We start from the raw sequence: 21,137 nt of genomic DNA on the forward strand, positions 1-21,137 counted from the left end.
AATGTACAGAAGTATTATAAACAATTATAGGGCAGTATGAAGATGGAAAAAAGCCTTAGTGAAAATGGGACACAAATTTATTTTATACTGGAATACTTAAACTCAGTATGAAATCATTGGAAAGGCACTTTGGCTGTCATACAAATAGGCAAAAAACCTGATCAAAGAAAATGGCTTGTGGTTGCAGACAGTTACTGAGAGTTACAAAACTATTCTTCTTTGGTTGATAGGATGTCCTCTGGAATGGCTGGAAATGATTCTCTGCAGCCGATATTTACATATTTTCGTGGTTTCTCTCTCTCGAGACTTTTGCTATTTTGAGGGTGGGATTTAGTTGCACAGTGGCAAATTCAGGGCGTGCAGTTAAAGTGGATTTGGGCTCTTGCGCGACAAACTCTCTTCCATGAAAAGAAAAGAGAAAGAAGTTAAGACTTTTTTAAACAAGAAAAGTAGTGAAGAAATGCACGGTGAAGAGTGGGCTAACAACTGCTTGACACAATGTTGTATACAGAGCTTGGAAAAGTTATTTTTTTGAACTACAACTCCCATCAGCCCCAGCCACCGTGGCTGGGGCTGATGGGAGTTGTAGATCAAAAAAGTAACGTTTCCAAGTTCTGATTGTATAACCTCCCTGTAGGGAAAGAAAGATCTCTGGACTTCTCCCAGTTTCTCATTTTTCCAAGCTTCAATTCAGCTCTCCGCATTTGAGCAGCAACTTGCAATTTTTTAAAAAAAAAAATGCTCAGGAAAATCCTCCAGCATTTTAGTGCAAGTTTTTCCTAACATACACATTTTTAAAGTACACATTTGCAAGCAATTTCTCATCATATAATGCATTTTTATGTTATTTTCATTGATATGTTCGCTTTTACGCACATTTTCCCCTAACATATGCATTTTTGTAAACATTGTTTGGTTGGCGAACTGCGCTGCAAAATTCGAGTAAGTACAAATTTCAAAGGATAGGTCTGTTTCGGTTCCCATAGTGTGAAACTATGATAGATTCAGCTTGAAATGAGAACTTAATTTCTCTCACATCCCTACCTCTCTACAAACAAATCGGAATGAACGTCCAGTAAACACATTGTCTGGAAGTGACCTTGCTCAGCATCTATTTATTTATTTAAAATATTTCTGTCCCACCCTTCTACCCTACAATAGGGCACTCAGGGCGGCTACAATAAAATAGCACACATATATAATAAAATACACAATAAAAACACAAATTAAAATGTAAATTAAAATACATAAAATACTATGTAACCTGCTGGGAGGAAGGATGGGATATAAATCTCATCCATCCATCCATCCATCCATCCATCCATCCATCCATCCATCCATCCATCCATCCATCCATCAAATGCATTGTGAATACACTTACAAACATACACACAGGTATATATGTGCAAACATAGTGAGAATAAAAGAACTTAAAAGCCAAAAATAAAAGATAAATAAACAGTGTCAGGCTGACCTGTCAGTCTAGCCCAATATAATTACTCTGACTGGCAGTAACAAGGCAAAAGGCTACCTTCAAGAACATAAGAAAGGCCTGCTGGATCAGGCCAGCAGCCCATCTAAGTTCAGCATTTGGCTGTCACGGTGGCCAACCAGATGTCTACAGAAAGTCCGCAAGCAGGACCCAAGCGTAACAGCAACTCTCCCCACTTGTGATTCCCAGCAAATGCTATTCTGAGGCAGACGTCCCATGAAAGTAGAGACAGAACGATAAACTTATATAATCCTAGCGTTGGAAGGGGCCTATAAGGCCATCAAGTCCAACCCCGCTGCTAGGTGTAGGAATCCAACTTAAAGCATCCCCGACAGGTGCCCTTCCAGCTGCCTCTTGAATGCCTCCAGGGTTTGACAGCCCACCACTTCCCCAGGTCATTGTTTCCATTGTCGTACCACTCTGACAGTTAGGACGCTTTTCCTGATGTTCAGCGGAAATCTGGCTTTCCTGTATTGTGTAATCCTTTTTTCAAAACCATCCTAGTTAGTGCACATCACTGAAAAGTATTTTTTATCTGTCCTGAATCTTCCAACATTCAGCTTATATATACGTATATGTGTGTGTGTGTGTGTGTGTATATATATATTGTATTTTATGTATTTTATTTTAATGTTTTTGTGATTTTATTGTTGACAGTTTTACTATGTACGTGTTTGATTTTATTTTGTAAGCTGCCCTGAGTGCCTTATTATAGGGTAGAAGGGTGGGATAGAAATATTTTAAATAAATAAATAAATATTAGCCTACAAAAGTACCCATCTAGTCACTGATATCTACAGGGGAGGGTCTCCTTCAGACACCAATATTTATTAGATTTATCAGATTAATATCTTACCCTTCCTCCCAGTAGGAGCCCAGATCTTATCTGCACCTCACTATGTTGGAATCAGGGTTTAGCGTGAGGGATTAGCGTGGTGGCACCTGCCCCTTGGAACTCCTTTATATATCAGACAGGTGCCATCTGTGGCGCCTATAGAAACACTCCTGTTTCCGTGAACTTTTTTTTTTTATCAAGTTTTGGGCCTGACGTTGTTCTGATATATGAAACTTTTAACTGGGCGGTATTTGCCAGTCTTACTCAGAACACCCTGCCGACGTTAACAGAGCTGACTGAGGCTCACCAGTTTCGGTGCCTCTGTTCTGAGCTAGGCTTAGCTAACACAACCCACTGTATCGCTTTGAGACGTCCCCTAAATGGAACGAAATAAAGAAATAAAAATATGCAGGGCATTGATCCATCTAGCCTGTCTTCCTGTGGCAGGAGCTCACCAGGACCTCAGGCAGATGAGACCCCCCCCTCCCAGCCCTACTCCTGAGACTCTTTCAACAGGAGAGCCTGGCTGTAGGATCAGGCCAGTGGCACATCTGGTCCAGCCACCCTGTTCTCACGGTGGCCAACCAGGTGCCCATTATGGGAATCCAGCACTGAGCCTTATCTAACCCCCCCAAACACACACACACACACACACACACACACACATACACACACACACACACATACACAGAGTGACTCCCCCTTCCTCCTTCTCCCCTTTCCCCACCTTGGGGTTTACCTTCTGATGTAGAATCTCCTCCCTGCTAGTTCCCTAAGGCTTCCGCTCCATACTTCTCAGGGCCCAGCCTTCCCCAAAGAATGTGGCTATTGGGGGAGGGTGGAGGGATGGGGAGGCAGGGAAAGGAAGTGACGTCTCCAGGAACCTCTCTAAAAATGCAGTGTCTTTTAACCCTTGAAGAGTCTCTCTCTCTCTCTCTCCAAAAATAGAAGCAACCCAGAAATTTCCTCTTGCATTCTAACAAACTCCAAAGGCAACAGACCTGCTCTGGACCCTGCACCAGAGGCCAGCCACCTCCCTTGCATTTGCAGGGCGAGATATTTTCTTCCTAGGGAGAGTTCAGGGTTAAAAGGAGAGGGGAAGAGCAAGGGTGTGTGTGTGGAAAGGCTGTGCCCTGCACCACCCTCTTCCGGCCTGCCAAAGCGCCTTCGTGATTGCAGCAGCTCCCCCACCGCATGCTCTCTTTCTCCCAGGGGCATTTCTTGTTGAGTGCAATGGGGGTGGAGGGAGGTGAAAGGGTGGCAATGCAAGGGCTTTGTCACAGAAGGTTCAGCCAGCCTCAGTGGCTAGGAGCACCTTTGCCCAGCTGTGGCTGTCAGGGCAATTTTTAAAGGGATTGTTAACCAGGTGTCCATTTTTACATTCAGATGGCTTGCATGCCTACCAAGTGGCAATAAAGGTAGGAAAGAAGGCTTTCTTTGCTGCCTCTATTGCGTCTGCGGAGTGCTGTCCCAGGAGGCTGTTCCAGGTGGTCCGAAGTCTGGTCGGTCCAGTTGCTCAGGAACCCTTGGAACAGTCAAAGGCCTCCTGTGACTTATTAGCAAAACACTTCGCCGATAAAATCGAACACTTACGGAGCTTGATCCCGTGCGCCGTGGACACAGTGGATGAACCAGAGTTGGCCAGTTGCATGCCGGTAAGTTGGGATCGGTTTCAGCTTCTCCCTTCTGAGGATGTGGACAAGGTGCTTTCATCTGTGAAGCCAACCACTTGTCTTACTGATCCTTGCCCTTCGTGGCTCCTTGTGAGCTGCAGAGAGAAATTGGGCAAGGGGATCAAAGCGGTGGTAAACACATCCTTGAAAGAGGGTGTGATGCCATCAGCCTTCAAGGAGGCAATTGTAAAGCCCATCTTAAAGAAGCCCTCCTTGGATCCCCAAGTAATCGATAACTTCCACCCAATTTCGAATCTGCCATTTCTGGGCAAGGTCATTGAGCGAGTGGTGGCCAACCAGTTGTCAGCACACTTGGATGAAACGGATTATTTGGATCCATACCAATCGGGTTTCAGGACTGGTCACGGAACTGAAACAGCCTTGGTCGCTCTGGTAGATGATTTGAGGAGGGCATTAGATAGGGGAGAATCCACCTTTCTTGTCCTCCTCGATCTCTCAGCGGCTTTTGATACTGTCGACCACAGTATCCTTCTGCTTCGCCTGGAGGGATTGGGAATTGGAGGCACTGTATTACAGTGGTTCCATTCCTTTCTCTCCGATAGGTACCAACAGGTAGCGTTGGGGGAGGAGGTATCAGACCCTTGGCCTCTCAATTGTGGTGTGCCACAGGGCTCTATCCTCTCTCCCATGCTATTTAACATCTATATGAAGCCGCTGGGGGCAATCATCAGGAGATTTGGGCTGCAGTGTCATCAATATGCGGATGACACTCAGCTCTATCTCTCGTTTAAATCTTCACCAGAGTTGGCTGTGGAGACCTTGTCCAAGTGCCTGGAATCCGTGAGTGGATGGATGGGAAGGAAGAAGCTGAAGTTGAACCCTGATAAGACCGAGGTACTACTTCTGGGGGACAAGAGAAGGTTGGGCGACATTGACCTGAAGTTCAACGGGGTGAGTCTACCCCTAAAGGACCAGGTCCGCAGCCTTGGGGTTGTGCTTGATTCCAGGCTGTCCATGGAGGCTCAGATTTCGGCAGTGAGCCGGGCAGCTCACTTCATACGAAGGCTGCAACCCTACCTTCCTGTTCACCAGCTCCCACTAGTGGTACACGCCCTGGTCACCTCTCGTTTGGACTACTGTAATGCGCTCTATGTGGGGATACCCTTGAAAACTGTCCGGAAATTACAACTGATACAAAATGCGGCGGCTCGACTACTTACGAATAGTCGCCGCCGAGATCACATCACACCAGTGTTGTTCGACCTACACTGGCTACCAGTTGTTTTCCGAGCCCAATTCAAGGTGTTGGTATTGACCTTTAAATCCCTACACGGTTCCGGCCCAGTTTATCTCACGGAGCGCCTTCAACGCCACCAATTATGCCGCCCGACAAGATCGGCCACACAGGGCCTTCTCTCAATCCTGCCAACAAAAACAGCCAGATTGGCGGGTACAAGAGAGAGGGCATTCTCAGTGGTGGCCCCCACTCTTTGGAACTCCCTCCCACAAGATCTCCGGCACGCCTCTTCTTTAAATGTGTTTCGGAAAGCCTTAAAGACCTGGCTCTTTCAGCAGGCCTTCGGGGTATCTGGGGAGGGTTAATTGTTATAACTGAAATGCCTCCTGCCCAGTTTTAATATTGTTGCTGCAGATGTGTTGTTTTTATATTGTATTACTGTATTTTATCAATTGTATTTTAACAATTTTGTAAGTCGCCTAGAGTGGCCATTGGCCAGATAGGCGACGAAGAAATTAAATTTATTATTATTATTATTATTACCATGCATGAGCCCTCACATTTGGATTGAGGCAAAGATGGTTCAAACCAAACCAGGGTAGTGCCTTGGAAATGCATTTACACAAGCAAAATTCTTACTAGCCTGCCCAACAACCAGTAAATATGATTTTTTTAAAAAAAGCACACTAAAATTAAAAACTGCTGCTTATGACCCACACCCTGCTGTAGCAGAATTCCTGTGAAAGAAACAACAAAGATATGGAGAATCAGACATCGCAGCGTACCGGGAGATTTTGTTAAGCTTTTCAGAAAGACTGATGGTTTGTAATAACCCTAAGAATTATTGTGAAATGTGCCCCAATGTTCCACTGCTTCTGTTCAATTTCACTAAACATTTCACATCCTTAGTCAGTGTTTCAGTGACTTCCAGTCTGAATTTGTATTCTTGGTTCATGGATTAAATTTTATGCGCCCATTTGTATCCAAATGCTAGGGCCGAGGTGTCCATTTGGACACACCAACTATTACTTAAAAAGGCCTTGATGGCCATTCCTGGACTCAGATAGCTAGACCATGGAAGTCCAGGCACTGGTAACTTCTAGGAGTGGATGTGAAAGCTGGACAGTGAAAAAAGTGGGTAAGAGGAAAATCAACTCATTTGAAATGTGGTGTTGGAGGAGAGCTTTGCACACACCATGGACTGTGAAAAAGACAAATAATTGGGGCCAGAGGTAACAGTGAGTAGAGCAACAAGCATGAATTTTACCTTTGTACCCACTGTATCCTCTATCCACTGGGGAATCATAGAATAGTAGAGTTGGAAGGGTCCTATAAGGCCATCGAGTCCAACCCCCTGCTCAAGGCAGGAATCCAAATCAAAGCATTCCCGACAGATGGCTGTCCAGCTGCCTCTTGAATGCCTCCAGTGTTGGAGAGCCCACCACCTCCCTAGGTAATCGGTTCCATTGTTGTATGGCTCTAACACAGAGCTTGGAAAAGTTACTTTTTTTGAACTACAACTCCCATCAGCCCAATCCAGTGGCCATGCTGGCTGGGGCTGATGGGAGTTGTAGTTTAAGAAAGTAACTTTTCCAAGCTCTGCTCTAACAGTTAGGGAAGGCTATAGCCAAGCCTGGGGAGAGCCGTAAGGGCCAGATACAGAGGCCTGGAGGGCCACATTTGGCCACTGGGCCTGACTTAAAAGCACAGATATGGTAAGAAGAGCTGTGCTGGATGAGGTTAATGGCCCACCTAGGGAAGCATCCTGCTCTCACAGCGGCCAGCCAGACTCCTCTGTTGCTCAGAGGGAACAACTAAAACTAATGGGTAGAAATTGCAAGGAAGTAGATTTTGGCTACATGTTAGCAGAAACTTGCTACCAATAAAATCTTCCCTGGACATGGAAAATCTTAATAACTACAGGCCGGTAGCAAATGTTCCATTCCTGGGCAAGGTCCTGGAACGAGTGGTTGCAGGCCAGCTCCAGACACTCTAGGATGAGACCGATTATCTGGATCTATTTCAGTCGGGTTTCAGGCCTGGTTTTGGCACGGAAACAGCCTTGGTCGCCCTGTATGATGACCTTTGTTGGGAGAGAGACAGGGGGAGTGTGACTCTTGATTCTCCTTGATCTCTCAGCAGCTTTCGATACCATCGACCATGGTATCCTTCTGGGGAGACTGGCTGAGTTGGGAGTGGGAGGTACTGCATTGCAGTGGTTCCGCTCCTACTTGGCAGGTCGCCTCCAGAAGGTGGTGCTTGGGGAACATTGCTCGGCCCCCTGGACTCTCCAGTATGGGGTTCCACAGGGGTCAGTTCTGTTCTCCATGCTGTTCAACATCTACATGAAACTGTTGGGTGCGGTCATCCAGAGCTTTGGAGTGCGTTGCTATCAGTATGCTGATGACACGCAGCTCTATTTCCCCTTTTCATCTTCTTCAGGTGAGGCTGTCAATGTGCTGAACCGGAGCCTGGCTGCGACAATGGACTGGATGAGGGCTAATAAACTGAGGCTCAGTCGAGACAAGACTGAGATGCTGCTAGTGGGTGGTTCTTCTGACTGGACGGTGGATGTCCAACCTGTCCTGGATGGGGTTGCACTCCCCCTAAAGGAGCAGGTTCGTAGCTTGGGGGTTCTCCTAGAACCATCTCTGTCACTTGAGGCTCAGGTAGCCTCTGTGGCATGGAGTGCCTTCTACCAACTTCAGTTGTTGGCCCAGCTATGCCCCTATCTGGACAGGGATAACCTGGCTTCAGTTGTCCATGCTCTGGTAATCTCCAAGTTAGATTACTGCAATGCACTCTACGTGGGGCTGCCTTTGAAGACGGTTCAGAAACTGCAGCTGTAACAGGGACCAGACGGTTCAAACATATAAAACCAATTCTGACCCGCTTGCATTGGCTGCCTGTATGTTTCCGAGCCCAGTTCAAGGTGCTGGTTCTAACCTATAAAGCCTTACACGGCTTGGGACCACAATACCTGACAAAACGCCACTCCTGACACTATGCACAACATCAAAGGCCCTCCTCTGTGTGCCTACTCCAAGGGAAGCTTGGAGGATGGCAACAAGGGAGAGGGCCTTTTCAGTGGTGGCCCCCAAATTATGGAATGATCTTCCCGACTAAGTTCACCTGACGCCAACATTGTTATCTTTTTAGTGCGAGATCAAGACTTTCCTTTTCTGCCAGGCATTCTAACAGCATGTGCTGAGCTCTGACCCCAGGTCCTTTACCTGATTTATCTGTGCTTCATGGTTTTAAATTTTGTATGGTTTTTAAAATTGTATATTTGTTTTTAATGTTCAATGTTTTTAATTTTTGTAAACACAAATAGGAGGTGAGAGACCAGAATGCTGAAAAGATGTAGCTTTTATTCTGTGCACAAAGGCACCATTGATTTCTTGTATATAAAAATTTTTCTGTGTAAAATATGCTAAAGCCCAACGCGTTTCAGCTTGTGCAGTCAAGCCTTCATCAGGGGCTAAAATACAAAATATTGAATATTATTAAAAAAAACTTACTAACAACTTAAACACACACATTCATTTCTAGAAGAACACAGTTACAGAAATGTTGTAGCCAAATGTTGCTTTCATTAATCTCAGAATATAGTTACAAAACTCTAACAACTTAAATACATACTAACAACTTAACAACCTAAAAACACATATTTTTTCATTTCTGGAAGGACACAGTTACAGAAATGTTGCAGTCAAATGTTACTTTTATTATATATCAAAATATAGTTGCAAAACTCTAACAACTTAAATACATATCTAATTCTAAAAAAACAATTACAGAATAATATTGCAGTCAATATTGCTTCAATATTTTCAAATTATACTTACAAAATTAGACTCTTCAGTAAAATATTAAGACAAACTTTTTCTGGTATCTTCCTTATCGCTGTTGTCATGTAAAGTAAACTGAACCCAAATTCAAAGAAATATAGAACTCTGCAGCATGCAATGAGTTGAACCTGCTTGATAATTACTTCACCACACCTGACTTAAATTTGTGTTTGTTCTGAATTAGAGTAGAGGTAACAGGTTGAATCCCTCATTTAACCCATTAGGAATCATAGTATCTAATTCCAGAATCCAATATAGTTCTCTACGCAATAAATTGTCTATGTTTTTTCCAAAAACCTTTTCCAAAACCCCAAACTTGTATTCTGTTATAGAATGGGGACACTGAATATGATGTTCTACAAGAGGCGCCCCTCTTCTGTTATTCCTTAAATTACTCCAATGTTCCCCTATCCTTATTTTCACCATTCTTGAGGTTTGTTCTATGTATAGTTTTTTACATCCACATTGTATAATGTAGATGACCCTACCTGTATTACAGGTGGAAAAGTGCCTCAAATGATATTTCTTCTGATTGGCAGGATTGACAAAAACTGTCATTCTGCTGGTGTTTTTACAAAAAATGCAGTGGCCACAGGGGTGGTGACCCAGGGGAGAGGTTGTACCTGGGAGTAAGCTCTGTCTATGTTGAGTGAGATCTTTTAATTCACTATGTACTAGAATGTCCTTAAGATTCTTCGTTCTTTTATAAGAGATCCTTGGAGGTTCCTGACAGCCCTTAAGATGTTCCACTATATGCCAGTGTTTTCTTATACTATTCTCTAACTTATTAGCAACATGATCAAACGTTAATATGCAGTTCACACGGATAGAATCTTTTTGTGATGATTTTATGAAGAGTTCTTCCTGTTTCTTATTAGCTGCTTTTTTAAAGTTATTCTCAATAATAGGGGATCGATATCCTCTATTTCATAGCTGTTTTTTTAAGGATGAAGATTGTGTTAAGAAATCTTCCTCTGTAGTGCAGTTACGTTTTATTCTAAGAAACTGTCCATGGGGTAAATTATCTCTTAATACTTTTGGGTGTGAACTGTCATATTTTAAATAAGTATTTTTATCTGTAGGTTTTTTTATAAATTTTTGTATGTAAACTATTGTTTAGTTTCTTAATGTCTAAATCCAAAAAATGTATTTGATCCAAATTGTATTGATAATCAAATTGAATATTGGTGTTTTTGTTGTTAACCCATCTTACAAAATCATGGAGAGATTCTGGGGTGCCTCTCCAAATAAAAAAAACATCATCAATATATCTCCACCACCCTATTATTTGTTCAACATGAGATTCATTACTGATATCTTTTTCAAACTCTTCCATATAAAGGTTTGCTATTTCTGGACCCATGGGGCATCCCATTGCTACTCCTTTAATTTGCCAATAATAATGATTATCAAATTTAAAGTAATTGTTACGCATAGCTATTTCTGCTAAATCATAAAGGAAATGGGTAGGAGGATAAATTTCTGTTCTTAAATCCAACGTAGCACGTATGGTATCAAGGGCTTCATTCTGAGGAATATTAGTGTATAATGATCTAATGTCCATAGTAACTAGAAGGTCCGCATCATCTATATGAACATATTGCATCTTATTAATAAAGTCAGCAGAATCTCTAATATAGGAAGGAATACAAGGTATAAAAGGTTTTAGAAAGAAATCAACAAACTTTTCTTTTATGATTTAGCAGAAATAGCTATGCGTAACAATTACTTTAAATTTGATAATCATTATTATTGGCAAATTAAAGGAGTAGCAATGGGATGCCCTATGGCTCCAGAAATAGCAAACCTTTATATGGAAGAGTTTGAAAAAGATATCAGTAATGAATCTCATGTTGAACAATTAATAGGGTGGTGGAGATATATTGATGATGTTTTTTTTATTTGGAGAGGCACCCCAGAATCTCTCCATGATTTTGAAAGATGGGTTAACAACAAAAACACCAATATTCAATTTGATTATCAATACAATTTGGATCAAATACATTTTTTGGATTTAGACATTAAGAAACTAAACAATAGTTTACATACAAAAATTTATAAAAAAACTACAGATAAAAATACTTATTTAAAATATGACAGTTCACACCCAAAAGTATTAAGAGATAATTTACCCCATGGACAGTTTCTTAGAATAAAACGTAACTGCACTACAGAGGAAGATTTCTTAACACAATCTTCATCCTTAAAAAAACAGCTATGGAATAGAGGATATCCATCCTCTATTATTGAGAATAACTTTAAAAAAACAGCTAATAAGAAACAGGAAGAACTCTTCATAAAATCATCACAAAAAGATTCTATCCGTGTGAACTGCATATTAACGTTTGATCATGTTGCTAATAAGTTAGAGAATAGTATAAGAAAACACTGGCATATAGTGGAACATCTTAAGGGCTGTCAGGAACCTCCAAGGATCTCTTATAAAAGAACGAAGAATCTTAAGGACATTCTAGTACATAGTGAATTAAAAGATCTCACTCAACATAGACAGAGCTTACTCCCAGGTACAACCTCTCCCCTGGGTCACCACCCCTGTGGCCACTGCATTTTTTGTAAAAACACCAGCAGAATGACAGTTTTTGTCAATCCTGCCAATCAGAAGAAATATCATTTGAGGCACTTTTCCACCTGTAATACAGATAGGGTCATCTACATTATACAATGTGGATGTAAAAAACTATACATAGAACAAACCTCAAGAATGGTGAAAATAAGGATAGGGGAACATTGGAGTAATTTAAGGAATAACAGAAGAGGGGCGCCTCTTGTAGAACATCATATTCAGTGTCCCCATTCTATAACAGAATACAAGTTTGGGGTTTTGGAAAAGGTTTTTGGAAAAAACATAGACAATTTATTGCGTAGAGAACTATATTGGATTCTGGAATTAGATACTATGATTCCTAATGGATTAAATGAGGGATTCAACCTGTTACCTCTACTCTAATTCAGAACAAACACAAATTTAAGTCAGGTGTGGTGAAGTAATTATCAAGCAGGTTCAACTCATTGCATGCTGCAGAGTTCTATATTTCTTTGAATTTGGGTTCAGTTTACTTTACATGACAACAGCGATAAGGAAGATACCAGAAAAAGTTTGTCTTAATATTTTACTGAAGAGTCTAATTTTGTAAGTATAATTTGAAAATATTGAAGCAATATTGACTGCAATATTATTCTGTAATTGTTTTTTTAGAATTAGATATGTATTTAAATTGTTAGAGTTTTGCAACTATATTTTGATATATAATAAAAGTAACATTTGACTGCAACATTTCTGTAACTGTGTCCTTCCAGAAATGAAAAAATATGTGTTTTTAGGTTGTTAAGTTGTTAGTATGTATTTAAGTTGTTAGAGTTTTGTAACTATATTCTGAGATTAATGAAAGCAACATTTGGCTACAACATTTCTGTAACTGTGTTCTTCTAGAAATGAATGTGTGTGTTTAAGTTGTTAGTAAGTTTTTTTTAATAATATTCAATATTTTGTATTTTAGCCCCTGATGAAGGCTTGACTGCACAAGCTGAAACGCGTTGGGCTTTAGCATATTTTACACAGAAAAATTTTTATATACAAGAAATCAATGGTGCCTTTGTGCACAGAATAAAAGCTACCTCTTTTCAGCATTCTGGTCTCTGACCTCCTATTTGTGTTTCCAGTGAATGCTTCACACTTTTATCTTTTTAATTTTTGTAAACCACCCAGAGAGCTTGGCTATGGGGCAGTACATAAATGTAATAAATAAATAAATAACGAGTTGCTTGACAGTGGAACAGACTGTGGTTTCTTTTGCCCAAGTATTCAAGCAGAGGCTGGGAGGCCAGCTATCACAGATGCTGAAGTTGCATCCTTTATTGCAGACCCTATGTTGAGCGGGAGGTTGGATAAGATGGTCTCTGAGATACTGTCCAACTCTTTTGAGTACAAAACATTATGGAAAGGCAAAAATAAACACCCAGGTGAGGTATGCTACATCAGGTGCGAGGAACTGGAGCCTGGAGCTTGATCCTTAACTCCTCCACACCCCTGCAGGACAAGTTTGACAGGCAGGCAAAGCTGCCCGACTGACACTGCAATTATGCTTTTGCCTGCATAGTTTGAAATCAAACCATGTGCAGTGCACGATGTGTTGAAACCCTGACAATCAGCTGACTGTCGGGACTTGCAATGTGCTGTGGTGTTACCTGTCCTACACAGCATCATATATGACATCAGGTGTAGGGCAGGTGGGTGTGGCTTGGCCAAAATGGCCTCACAGGTGAAAAGGAGGAGGCCTGATGGTTCCTCGCCACTGCGCTATGCAATATACCCCTCTCCAATGTGCAGCAAGTTACAGGCAAAATACTTCCCAAATAGGTATTTGCCTTGGTGGTATTTGGAAAGTAAATTGAGTTAGACTGGGAAATGAGAACCGAGAAAGGATCGATATGTTCCTCAGGTTATGAAACACACAGGGTTAATTTACACTACAGACTAGCATAAATATTGAACATTCCAATTTGGTTCCACCAGCTATTAAAAAAGAAAGCTTATGAGGAAGGTGGAAGGACAAATAATCGTAAGGCTGCCTTGTAAAAAAAAAATGCACAAGAGTTACTAGCCTGCAAAAAAATGTACTAGCTGGAGGGCTGGTAGAGGGCTTCCTTTCCACTGGCAGCCTGCTTGGGGTGCACAGGACGGATAGAGCTCTCTATCCTTTTCTGCCAGCCCTGCTGCTCATTTGCATGCAATTCCTTGTTGCCTGTGACTACTGGGTAATACTGAGCCCAAGGCGACTGTGGGTAAAAAGGGGTTCTGCACAGCCAATTCTGCCCAGGGTGAGGGCTGAGCGCAACAGCCATTTCACGCATCAGATTATGAGATGTGGGGAGTGAAGAGGGCTGGATGTGCAGTATATACTGCCCTCCCCCCTCTAATCCAGTCTGCAGCCTTTGGGTGCAGTGAAGGACCCAATCACATTGTCAGTGATGAAGGAAAATTCAACCGCCAGAAAACTCTTTGGCAGAAGAGAACTTTCGTTTCTTGATCATTGGTCTGCCCCCACCACTAACTGCCACAGCTGCCTCGCCGTCCTCCTGTTGCTGCTGAAGAAAAGTGCCCTCCAGGTAAATACCAGAGAAAGGAGCTACTCAACCTCTTTTGGCAACTAACACTGGATTCCTCAAATCCAGTCCTTGTGGCAGTGACAAAACAGTCCGTTTATATCTGTAGCATATTCCAGCATTGGCTCTGCTGTTATGCCTCAGCCAAATGAACATTAAAAAGGGAGCTTAGAGGACAGCACTGAAGAGGGAGCTTAGAGGACAGCACTGAAGAGGGAGCTTAGAGGACAGCACTGAAGAGGGAGCTTAGTGGACAGCACTGAAGAGGGAGCTTAGTGGACAGCACTGAAGAGGGAGCTTAGTGGACAGCACTGAAGAGGGAGCTTAGTGGACAGCACTGAAGAGGGAGCTTAGAGGACAGCACTGAAGAGGGAGTTTACAGGACAGCATTCTCACTGCTGTGACCCCCTTCTTCTAATCTATGTCCATACCCTTAGCCAGCAACACCAGGATCTGGAAACGAGAACCTAAACATATCTACTCCTGCATAATTCTCGGATTATTCAAGTCATCCATTCCAGTTACTAACCAGAAAAACATGACAACTCTCCAATAGTGAAATGCGGCTTAATGTGCATCGCTTGGTGAGGCAGGGTGCAGACAGAACCCCAGATGCATCCAATGTGTATATTTTAATAGGAAAATAGGCACCAAAGAAGTATATGCAGGCTGGCTGATTAGTCAGATTTCGCAAGTGGTGACAGGACTCAGTAAGGCACACGAGAGATTACACATCCAAAATCAAGAAATATGAAGCCTACTCTTGTTTGAGAAGGGAGAATGGTCCATCAGCCTCAGGTATAATCTGCGTTAAAGTTTGATTTCTCACACGAGATCTTGGTACAAACTCTACATTATATATTTTTCTCTAGCTGAAGCTCTTTCCACTCTCCCAAATATTTATTGGAGGAGGGGGACGTGTCTCTCTCATGCAAATTCTGTGAGAACTAGCAAGGACTGATTTAGCAATAATGTTCCTGCTTAATCTCAGAAGTTATACATTGATTTTCCTCTGCATGTTCTCTAATGGGACATAAGATTGATACACCATCTGAAGCCATTTCGACACTCCAAGAAATGACTGGTCTTTCTTCCCCTTTGTGGATTCTGTGGTGTCTGTTTAGTTCTGCTTTCCTAAAAAAGCACTTTCCGCATTCCAAGCATTGGTATGGTCTCTCCCCTGTGTGGACTCTTTGATGTGAAGTGAGGGTTGCACGCTGCCTGAAGTTCTGCCCGCACTCCTGGCATTTATATGGTTTCTCTCCTGTGTGGATTCTTTGGTGTCGAATAAGATTCTGTTTGTCACAAAAGCTCTTCCCACAGTCTGAGCAGTTATAAGGTTTCTCTCCTGTATGAATTCTTTGATGGGAGGTAAGGTTTACCTTGTGACTGAAGTTCTTTCCACACTCCAGACATTTATACGGTTTTTCCCCAGTGTGGGTTCTTTTGTGGCTGTTGAGATGAGATCTATCATAAAATCTCTTCCCACAGTCTGAGCAGCTATAGGGTTTCTCCCCTGTGTGGATTCTCTGATGTAACCTAAGGAGGGTGCTCTGGCTGAAGTTCTTTCCACATTCCATACATTTATATGGTTTCTCTTCTGTGTGAATTTTCCAGTGGACATTAATGTCCGATTTGTGATTTTTCCCCAATACTGGACAGGCATTCCTTCTTGTCCCTTTCTGGTTTTCTTGCTGAATTGGAATTCCATGACAGTTATCACCCTGGGGAGTAATGGATTCATTAACCCACTTCTCCATTTGGTTTCCCTCCTGCTGTTTCAGTTGTTCTGTATTTATGAAGTTCTCTTCCATTTCTTGAAGCTTGTTTCTCTCACATGGTCTGTCATTGTCCTTACTGTCCCACCCGCCACCTGCTGGAACAGACAAGAGAAATCTGGTAAGTGGTGTACACAGAAACAAACCACAGAAATGTAAAAATAAAACAATGAAAATTGTCATAAAATCAAGCGCTACGTGATTCCTGCTTGAAGAAAAAAAGTCTTTGTCATGCGCCTAAAAGCTGGGCAAGGAAGACTGCCTGTCTCATCTCAGTTGGGAGGGAGTTCCTTTTGGATTAAGGATCATATCCAATCCAGTGCTATGGAGAAGTAGCACATGTGTACTTCTACTCTGCCAGGCCTGCCAAAGACTTAGAGTTGCTCTAAGCCTTCAGAAGTACCACATACATGCACTATTTACAGGTTTTAGCTAAGGCTAGAGGAACAGTAATTCAACCAAAAAAATGTGAAATTGACCCACCAGCTTGAAATGGTTTTGTGAAATGGTCTCTTCCCTAACTTTGTTTCCTCAAATCATTTTGCAGGTTCTTCAGCATATTTACTTTGGAGTAAGTCTTATTGAACTCAATGGGGCTTATTTCTACTTAGGCAGGCACAGAACTGTATTGTTAATCTCTGATTTCTCCCATATGCTTTTGAATAAACCATATCCCGCAGACATTTGGTTGGCCACTGTAAGAACAGTGTTGGACTAGATGGGCCTTTCACCTGATCCAGCAGAGCTCTACGTAATGTTCTTAGTTGATTTTTTTTTTTTTGGCAGGACATTTTAATTAGGAAAAAAATCCAGATGTAAAAATGTAGTTCAGGTTTAAACCCTGATCTCTCTCAGTATCCACTCACCTTGGTGACAGAGAAGTCAGAGAAATTGACTTTTCGCCTGTCTATCTCGGCATATCAGAATTACCAGGATGACCAGAGTGCCCATCAGACCCAAACCAGGTCTCCAGGCCATGAGAAACACCTTGGCATCTGTGGGTGTCCCCTCAGCCACACCTCAGCAGAGGAAATGAAAGCCCAGCGTTCCCTCTTTGGGAACATTCCGCTCTGACCAAGGGCCACCAAATATGGGCTTTCCCCTTTGTGAAGAGGTCCCAAATCCGGCCAGGCCAGAAGACAGTGGAATAGGTGCAGCAGCCACCTCTAGGCCACAGACCTCCCAATGAAATCTTCACTTGCAATAAACACGGCAACTTCACATTTTAACTCAAACGAGGGAGCCTTACCTAGAGAGGCCAGGTTCCCCAAATCCTCCACCAAGACTTCCCTGGGCAGGGCGCTTTGGCTGGGATGCAGCAGAGCCCATTCCTCCTCCTCCTCCTCCTCCTTGGTGAAACACACAGCCACTTCCTCAAAGGATAGAGAAGCCTGACAGGGGAAGGAAACATTCCGTATGAACAGGTAAACCCAAGGTGGGTGGGAAAACTCTTCCTCCTTCACTCACAAATTCTCCTTCACTCAGAAATCATGTGGTGATAGGCAGTAGCTCTCTGCAGTTCCAGATGGGGGTCATCCCAAGCCCTACCTGGAAATGTTGGGGACTGAATCTAATTTATGCAAAGCAGCTGTTCTGCCACCGAGCTGCAGCCCTTCCCAAGAAGGGGACAGGATAGAAGCGTTCCAGTCAACAAATAAGCCTTCCTAAAGAGGCTCTTTGACAGTGATAAAATGTTCAGATTTTTATCCCACCCTTCCTCCAAAAGGCTCAGGGCAGAGTCTACGGCTTTCCATCCCTTCCATTTCATCCTCACAACAGCCTTGTGAGGTAGATGCATGCGACTGCCCCCTGCCCCCCCAGTGAGCTTCCTGTGTAGGGACATTAAAATTGATCCTCCTTAGTCCAATTCTAACTTAGAAAACAATTTGCTTTGCCCCCCCCCAAAGCTGGAGGCCCCAAGAGTCTGAGCGGACTGTGCATCAACAGTTAATGTTCCACTACAAGAAGGAGATGGTTTATAGAGAGAGTAAGGTGTTCTAAAAATACAGTGTCCTTGCATGCCTGCCCTGTCCCTTGGAACCACCAAGTTTTAACATCCTCACCTGCTCCTCTTCCTGCTTCTTCCCCTCGGCCTGGCTCAGGAGGAAACCTTCCGCCAGAGCCACCGCCTGGGAGCTGGTCTCCGCTCCGCACTCCCTGACCCAGCTCTCCATCTCCGGGGGGAGGACAGCCAGGAACTGCTCCAGGATCACCAGGTCCAGCATCTGAGCTTTTGTGTGCCTTTCCGGCTTCAGCCACTGACGGCAAAGGTCGTGAAGTCGGCTGCAGACCTCCCGCGGTCCCTCAGCCTCCTGGTAGCGGAAATGCCTGAAGCACTGGTACAGTGTATCTGAGCTAACGTTGTCTCTACCCATGATCTTCTGCATGTTTCCTCCCCAGAATTCCCCGCTGCTCCCAGCCTCCACGGCGTGAGGATCTCTTCCCGCTCCCTTCCCCAGTTCGCTGCCTCCTTGGCTGTGCGCATGCATTTTCTCTCTGTGCTCAAGTGCAGCTCCAAATGACTCCAAATGACCTCCTTGCTCCAACTTCACTTTCATTCTTGCTCGGTGAGGAGGGTCCTGATCAGTCTCACAAACCAACGAGGTTCCTGGCAATTCAAGTGGCGCTTCTCACTGAGGGAAAGAAAACAAACCCCAAGAACCAGAGTGTGCCACTTTTTAAATTTGTTTTTAAAAAAAAAAAAAAAAATGTACAAGGCAAATAATCACATACTAGGCTGTATGCAACAAAGGTGTCCCATTACTGCAAAGACTTCTGTTGCCTGGAGACCTTTTTGGTGTAAGCAAGCAACTAATATGTTCAATAGCAACGACAACTTGTGCCCATTCTGTGCGATAGTCACATGATTCAGGGACACAAAGAGAAAGACAGTTTTCTACCAAGACTATGCCAGAAGAAGCATTTAGATAAAATCCTTATCTCCATTAACTGGATGGGATGGGCACGTCCTCTCCTAGAAAAACCGTAGGACAAAACTACCTTCATCCACATCTTTTACAACTGTCAGCAGCTCTCCATCTCTTGCCCCCGTGACAAGAGGAAGGCAGGGGATGGGGGAGGATCCTACAGCCTTCCCACTCACCTTTGCTCTGGGCGCAGAGAGTCTGCAGGGTCACTCTGCACTGCTGCCCAAGAGATCCCAAGCACAGGGGTGTTTCTGTCGCAGGAACAGGCACCTCCGCAGCCGTGGCCTCCTATATAGGGTCTGTAAAGAAGCAGAGCAGTGTTCATAGGTGCCCTTTCTCCCTGCCGATGAATCAGACCAAAGACCTATCCAGACCAGATCCTGTTCCCATAGAGCAACCAAATGCCTATGGGAAGCATGCCAACAGGCAAAGGTGTTGATGTTCTATAGCTGAATTATGAGCATGGTTGGCTGGAGTTCCTAAGAGAGAGGTTTGTATGTGGAAGATCACCAAGGATGTGTTTGGGAGATGTTTCTGGATGTGCATGGGGGGTGTGCGTGTGGAGTTTCTACATCCGTTATTGTTTAGTCGCTATTTGGTCTGGTCTCCTCTGCGTGCCTGGAGTGAAAGACGTTAGACTGACAGGCACGTGGGAGAGAGCTTTTTGAGCTGTGGCCCCCAAGCTTTGGAACACCCTACCCCAAGATGGTTTTCCGGAGACTTCTGAGAACAATCTTGTTCCGGAGAGCCTTTGGGAAGGACTGAAGGTAGAGCCTGACATTGATTTTATGCCTTCTATGTTAAATTTTACCTTTGTAGTCCCTTTATCACCAATCCCTATATATATGTATATATGTGCAGAGAGAGAGAGAGAGAGAGAGAGAGTTTTATGTATTTTAATTGTATTTTAGGTATTTTAATTTATTTTAATGTTTATGTGATTTTACTGTTTAGATTTTATTTTTGTAAGCCCTGTGATAGGGTAGAAGGGCAGGATAGAAATATTTTAAATAAATAAATAAATAAAATATTTATTTAAGGGTGCAATCCAGAGGAGTGGCAGGAGAGGATCCACAGGGAGGGGGGACTTATGCAACATCAAAGTCTCCCTTGGAGTGCTCCAATCCCCATGAGAATTCTGCCGGGTAATAAGCAAGGGAAATGAAAATATTCGCATGGCACCCTAGGGGGAGCGCTTACTCCCTGGTAGGCCTGTTTTGTGGGAACTGGCTCTTGCCTGCTGGCTTCCATGCACAGATGTCGATGGAGACGATCCGCCGGGGCAGCAGTTCCCAAACAGGGAGTGGATGCCACGGAGCTTTCGGCGGCCTCCTTCTCCGCCTGCGCCTCCTCCCACTGGCTGCCCGTCATTTGGATTGTACTGTAAGATATTTATGCTGCTTAATCATTCACATTTTTAGCGATGACATTTTTGTTCTGAAAAGTGTCTATTTTGTATTGCTTTTTTTAAAAAAATTATTGTATATACACCCTTCCACTCAAAGGAGACCAAATTTAAATGAAATGTAAATTCACCTGCTGTTAATTCTTTTGTGCTGTTTTTAAACTGTTTAAATATGAGTTTTAAACTGATATTTTTAACGTATTTTTAAACTGTTTAAATATGAGGTTTTAATTGTATGTCAGAGGTTTTGTCTGTTGTAAACCGCCCAGAGAGCTTCAGCTATGGGGCGGTATATAAATTTAATTAATAATAACAATAATAAATAAATTTATTATATTCCATACACCGCCATGAGACATATATGTGGAAAGCAATTAAATAATGCTGCTGCTGCTTTATCTGTGGGATTTTGTTTGTATTCAATTTCCATATGTAATTTTTGTTTGTTGCAAGAGAATAATTTGTTTTCCTGCTAACTATGCTGTTTTGAATGTGGTTCTTTATTGCAATTTGTAGATTTTCATTTGTAATGCTTTATTTGATATTTTGAATTGTTCTGTTTAATGTTTTAATGTTGTAAACTGCTTAGAGGTTTTTTTTTAAGTATTATAGAAATTATTTAAATAATCAAATAAATAAAGTTGCCTTTTAACAGGAGACCAGAGGGCCTCTGCATGCAAATATATGTCCTGCTGGGCTATGTCTACCCTGACTGGGAGCAGTTCTTCAGGGTCTCAGCCACAGATAGCGGCCTTTCCCAGATCTTGAGATCTCTTTTAACCTGGAGGGGTGGTGGGGACACAGTATCATTCTTAAAAATATTTATAACCTACCCTATATCATATCAATTTCAG

At 42.9% G+C, this 21,137-nt stretch overlaps 1 protein-coding gene and 1 long non-coding RNA gene across 2 annotated transcripts in view; one reads left to right on the top strand and one right to left on the bottom strand.

Moving 5' to 3' along the window:
* LOC133379082 (zinc finger protein 420-like) overlaps positions 1–21,137 on the bottom strand; it is a 39,852-nt gene that overhangs the window by 14,924 nt on the left and 3,791 nt on the right. Inside the window, exons 2-6 of the mRNA XM_061613693.1 lie at positions 19,055–19,177; positions 18,015–18,584; positions 17,201–17,342; positions 15,141–16,049; positions 14,554–14,605 (exon numbers count right to left, since the gene is read on the bottom strand). Coding sequence (XP_061469677.1) covers positions 14,554–14,605; positions 15,141–16,049; positions 17,201–17,342; positions 18,015–18,509 — 1,598 coding nt within the window. The 5' untranslated portion in view covers positions 18,510–18,584; positions 19,055–19,177. The remainder of the gene's footprint in view (positions 1–14,553; positions 14,606–15,140; positions 16,050–17,200; positions 17,343–18,014; positions 18,585–19,054; positions 19,178–21,137) is intronic.
* LOC133381884 (uncharacterized) lies at positions 12,117–12,697 on the top strand. The gene is made up of 2 exons (XR_009761743.1): positions 12,117–12,200; positions 12,568–12,697. It is a non-coding gene; the product is annotated as an uncharacterized LOC133381884 (long non-coding RNA).

The sequence above is a fragment of the Rhineura floridana genome, chromosome 3 (genome assembly GCF_030035675.1).
Source record: "Rhineura floridana isolate rRhiFlo1 chromosome 3, rRhiFlo1.hap2, whole genome shotgun sequence".
Classification (NCBI taxonomy): Eukaryota; Metazoa; Chordata; class Lepidosauria; order Squamata; family Rhineuridae; genus Rhineura; species Rhineura floridana.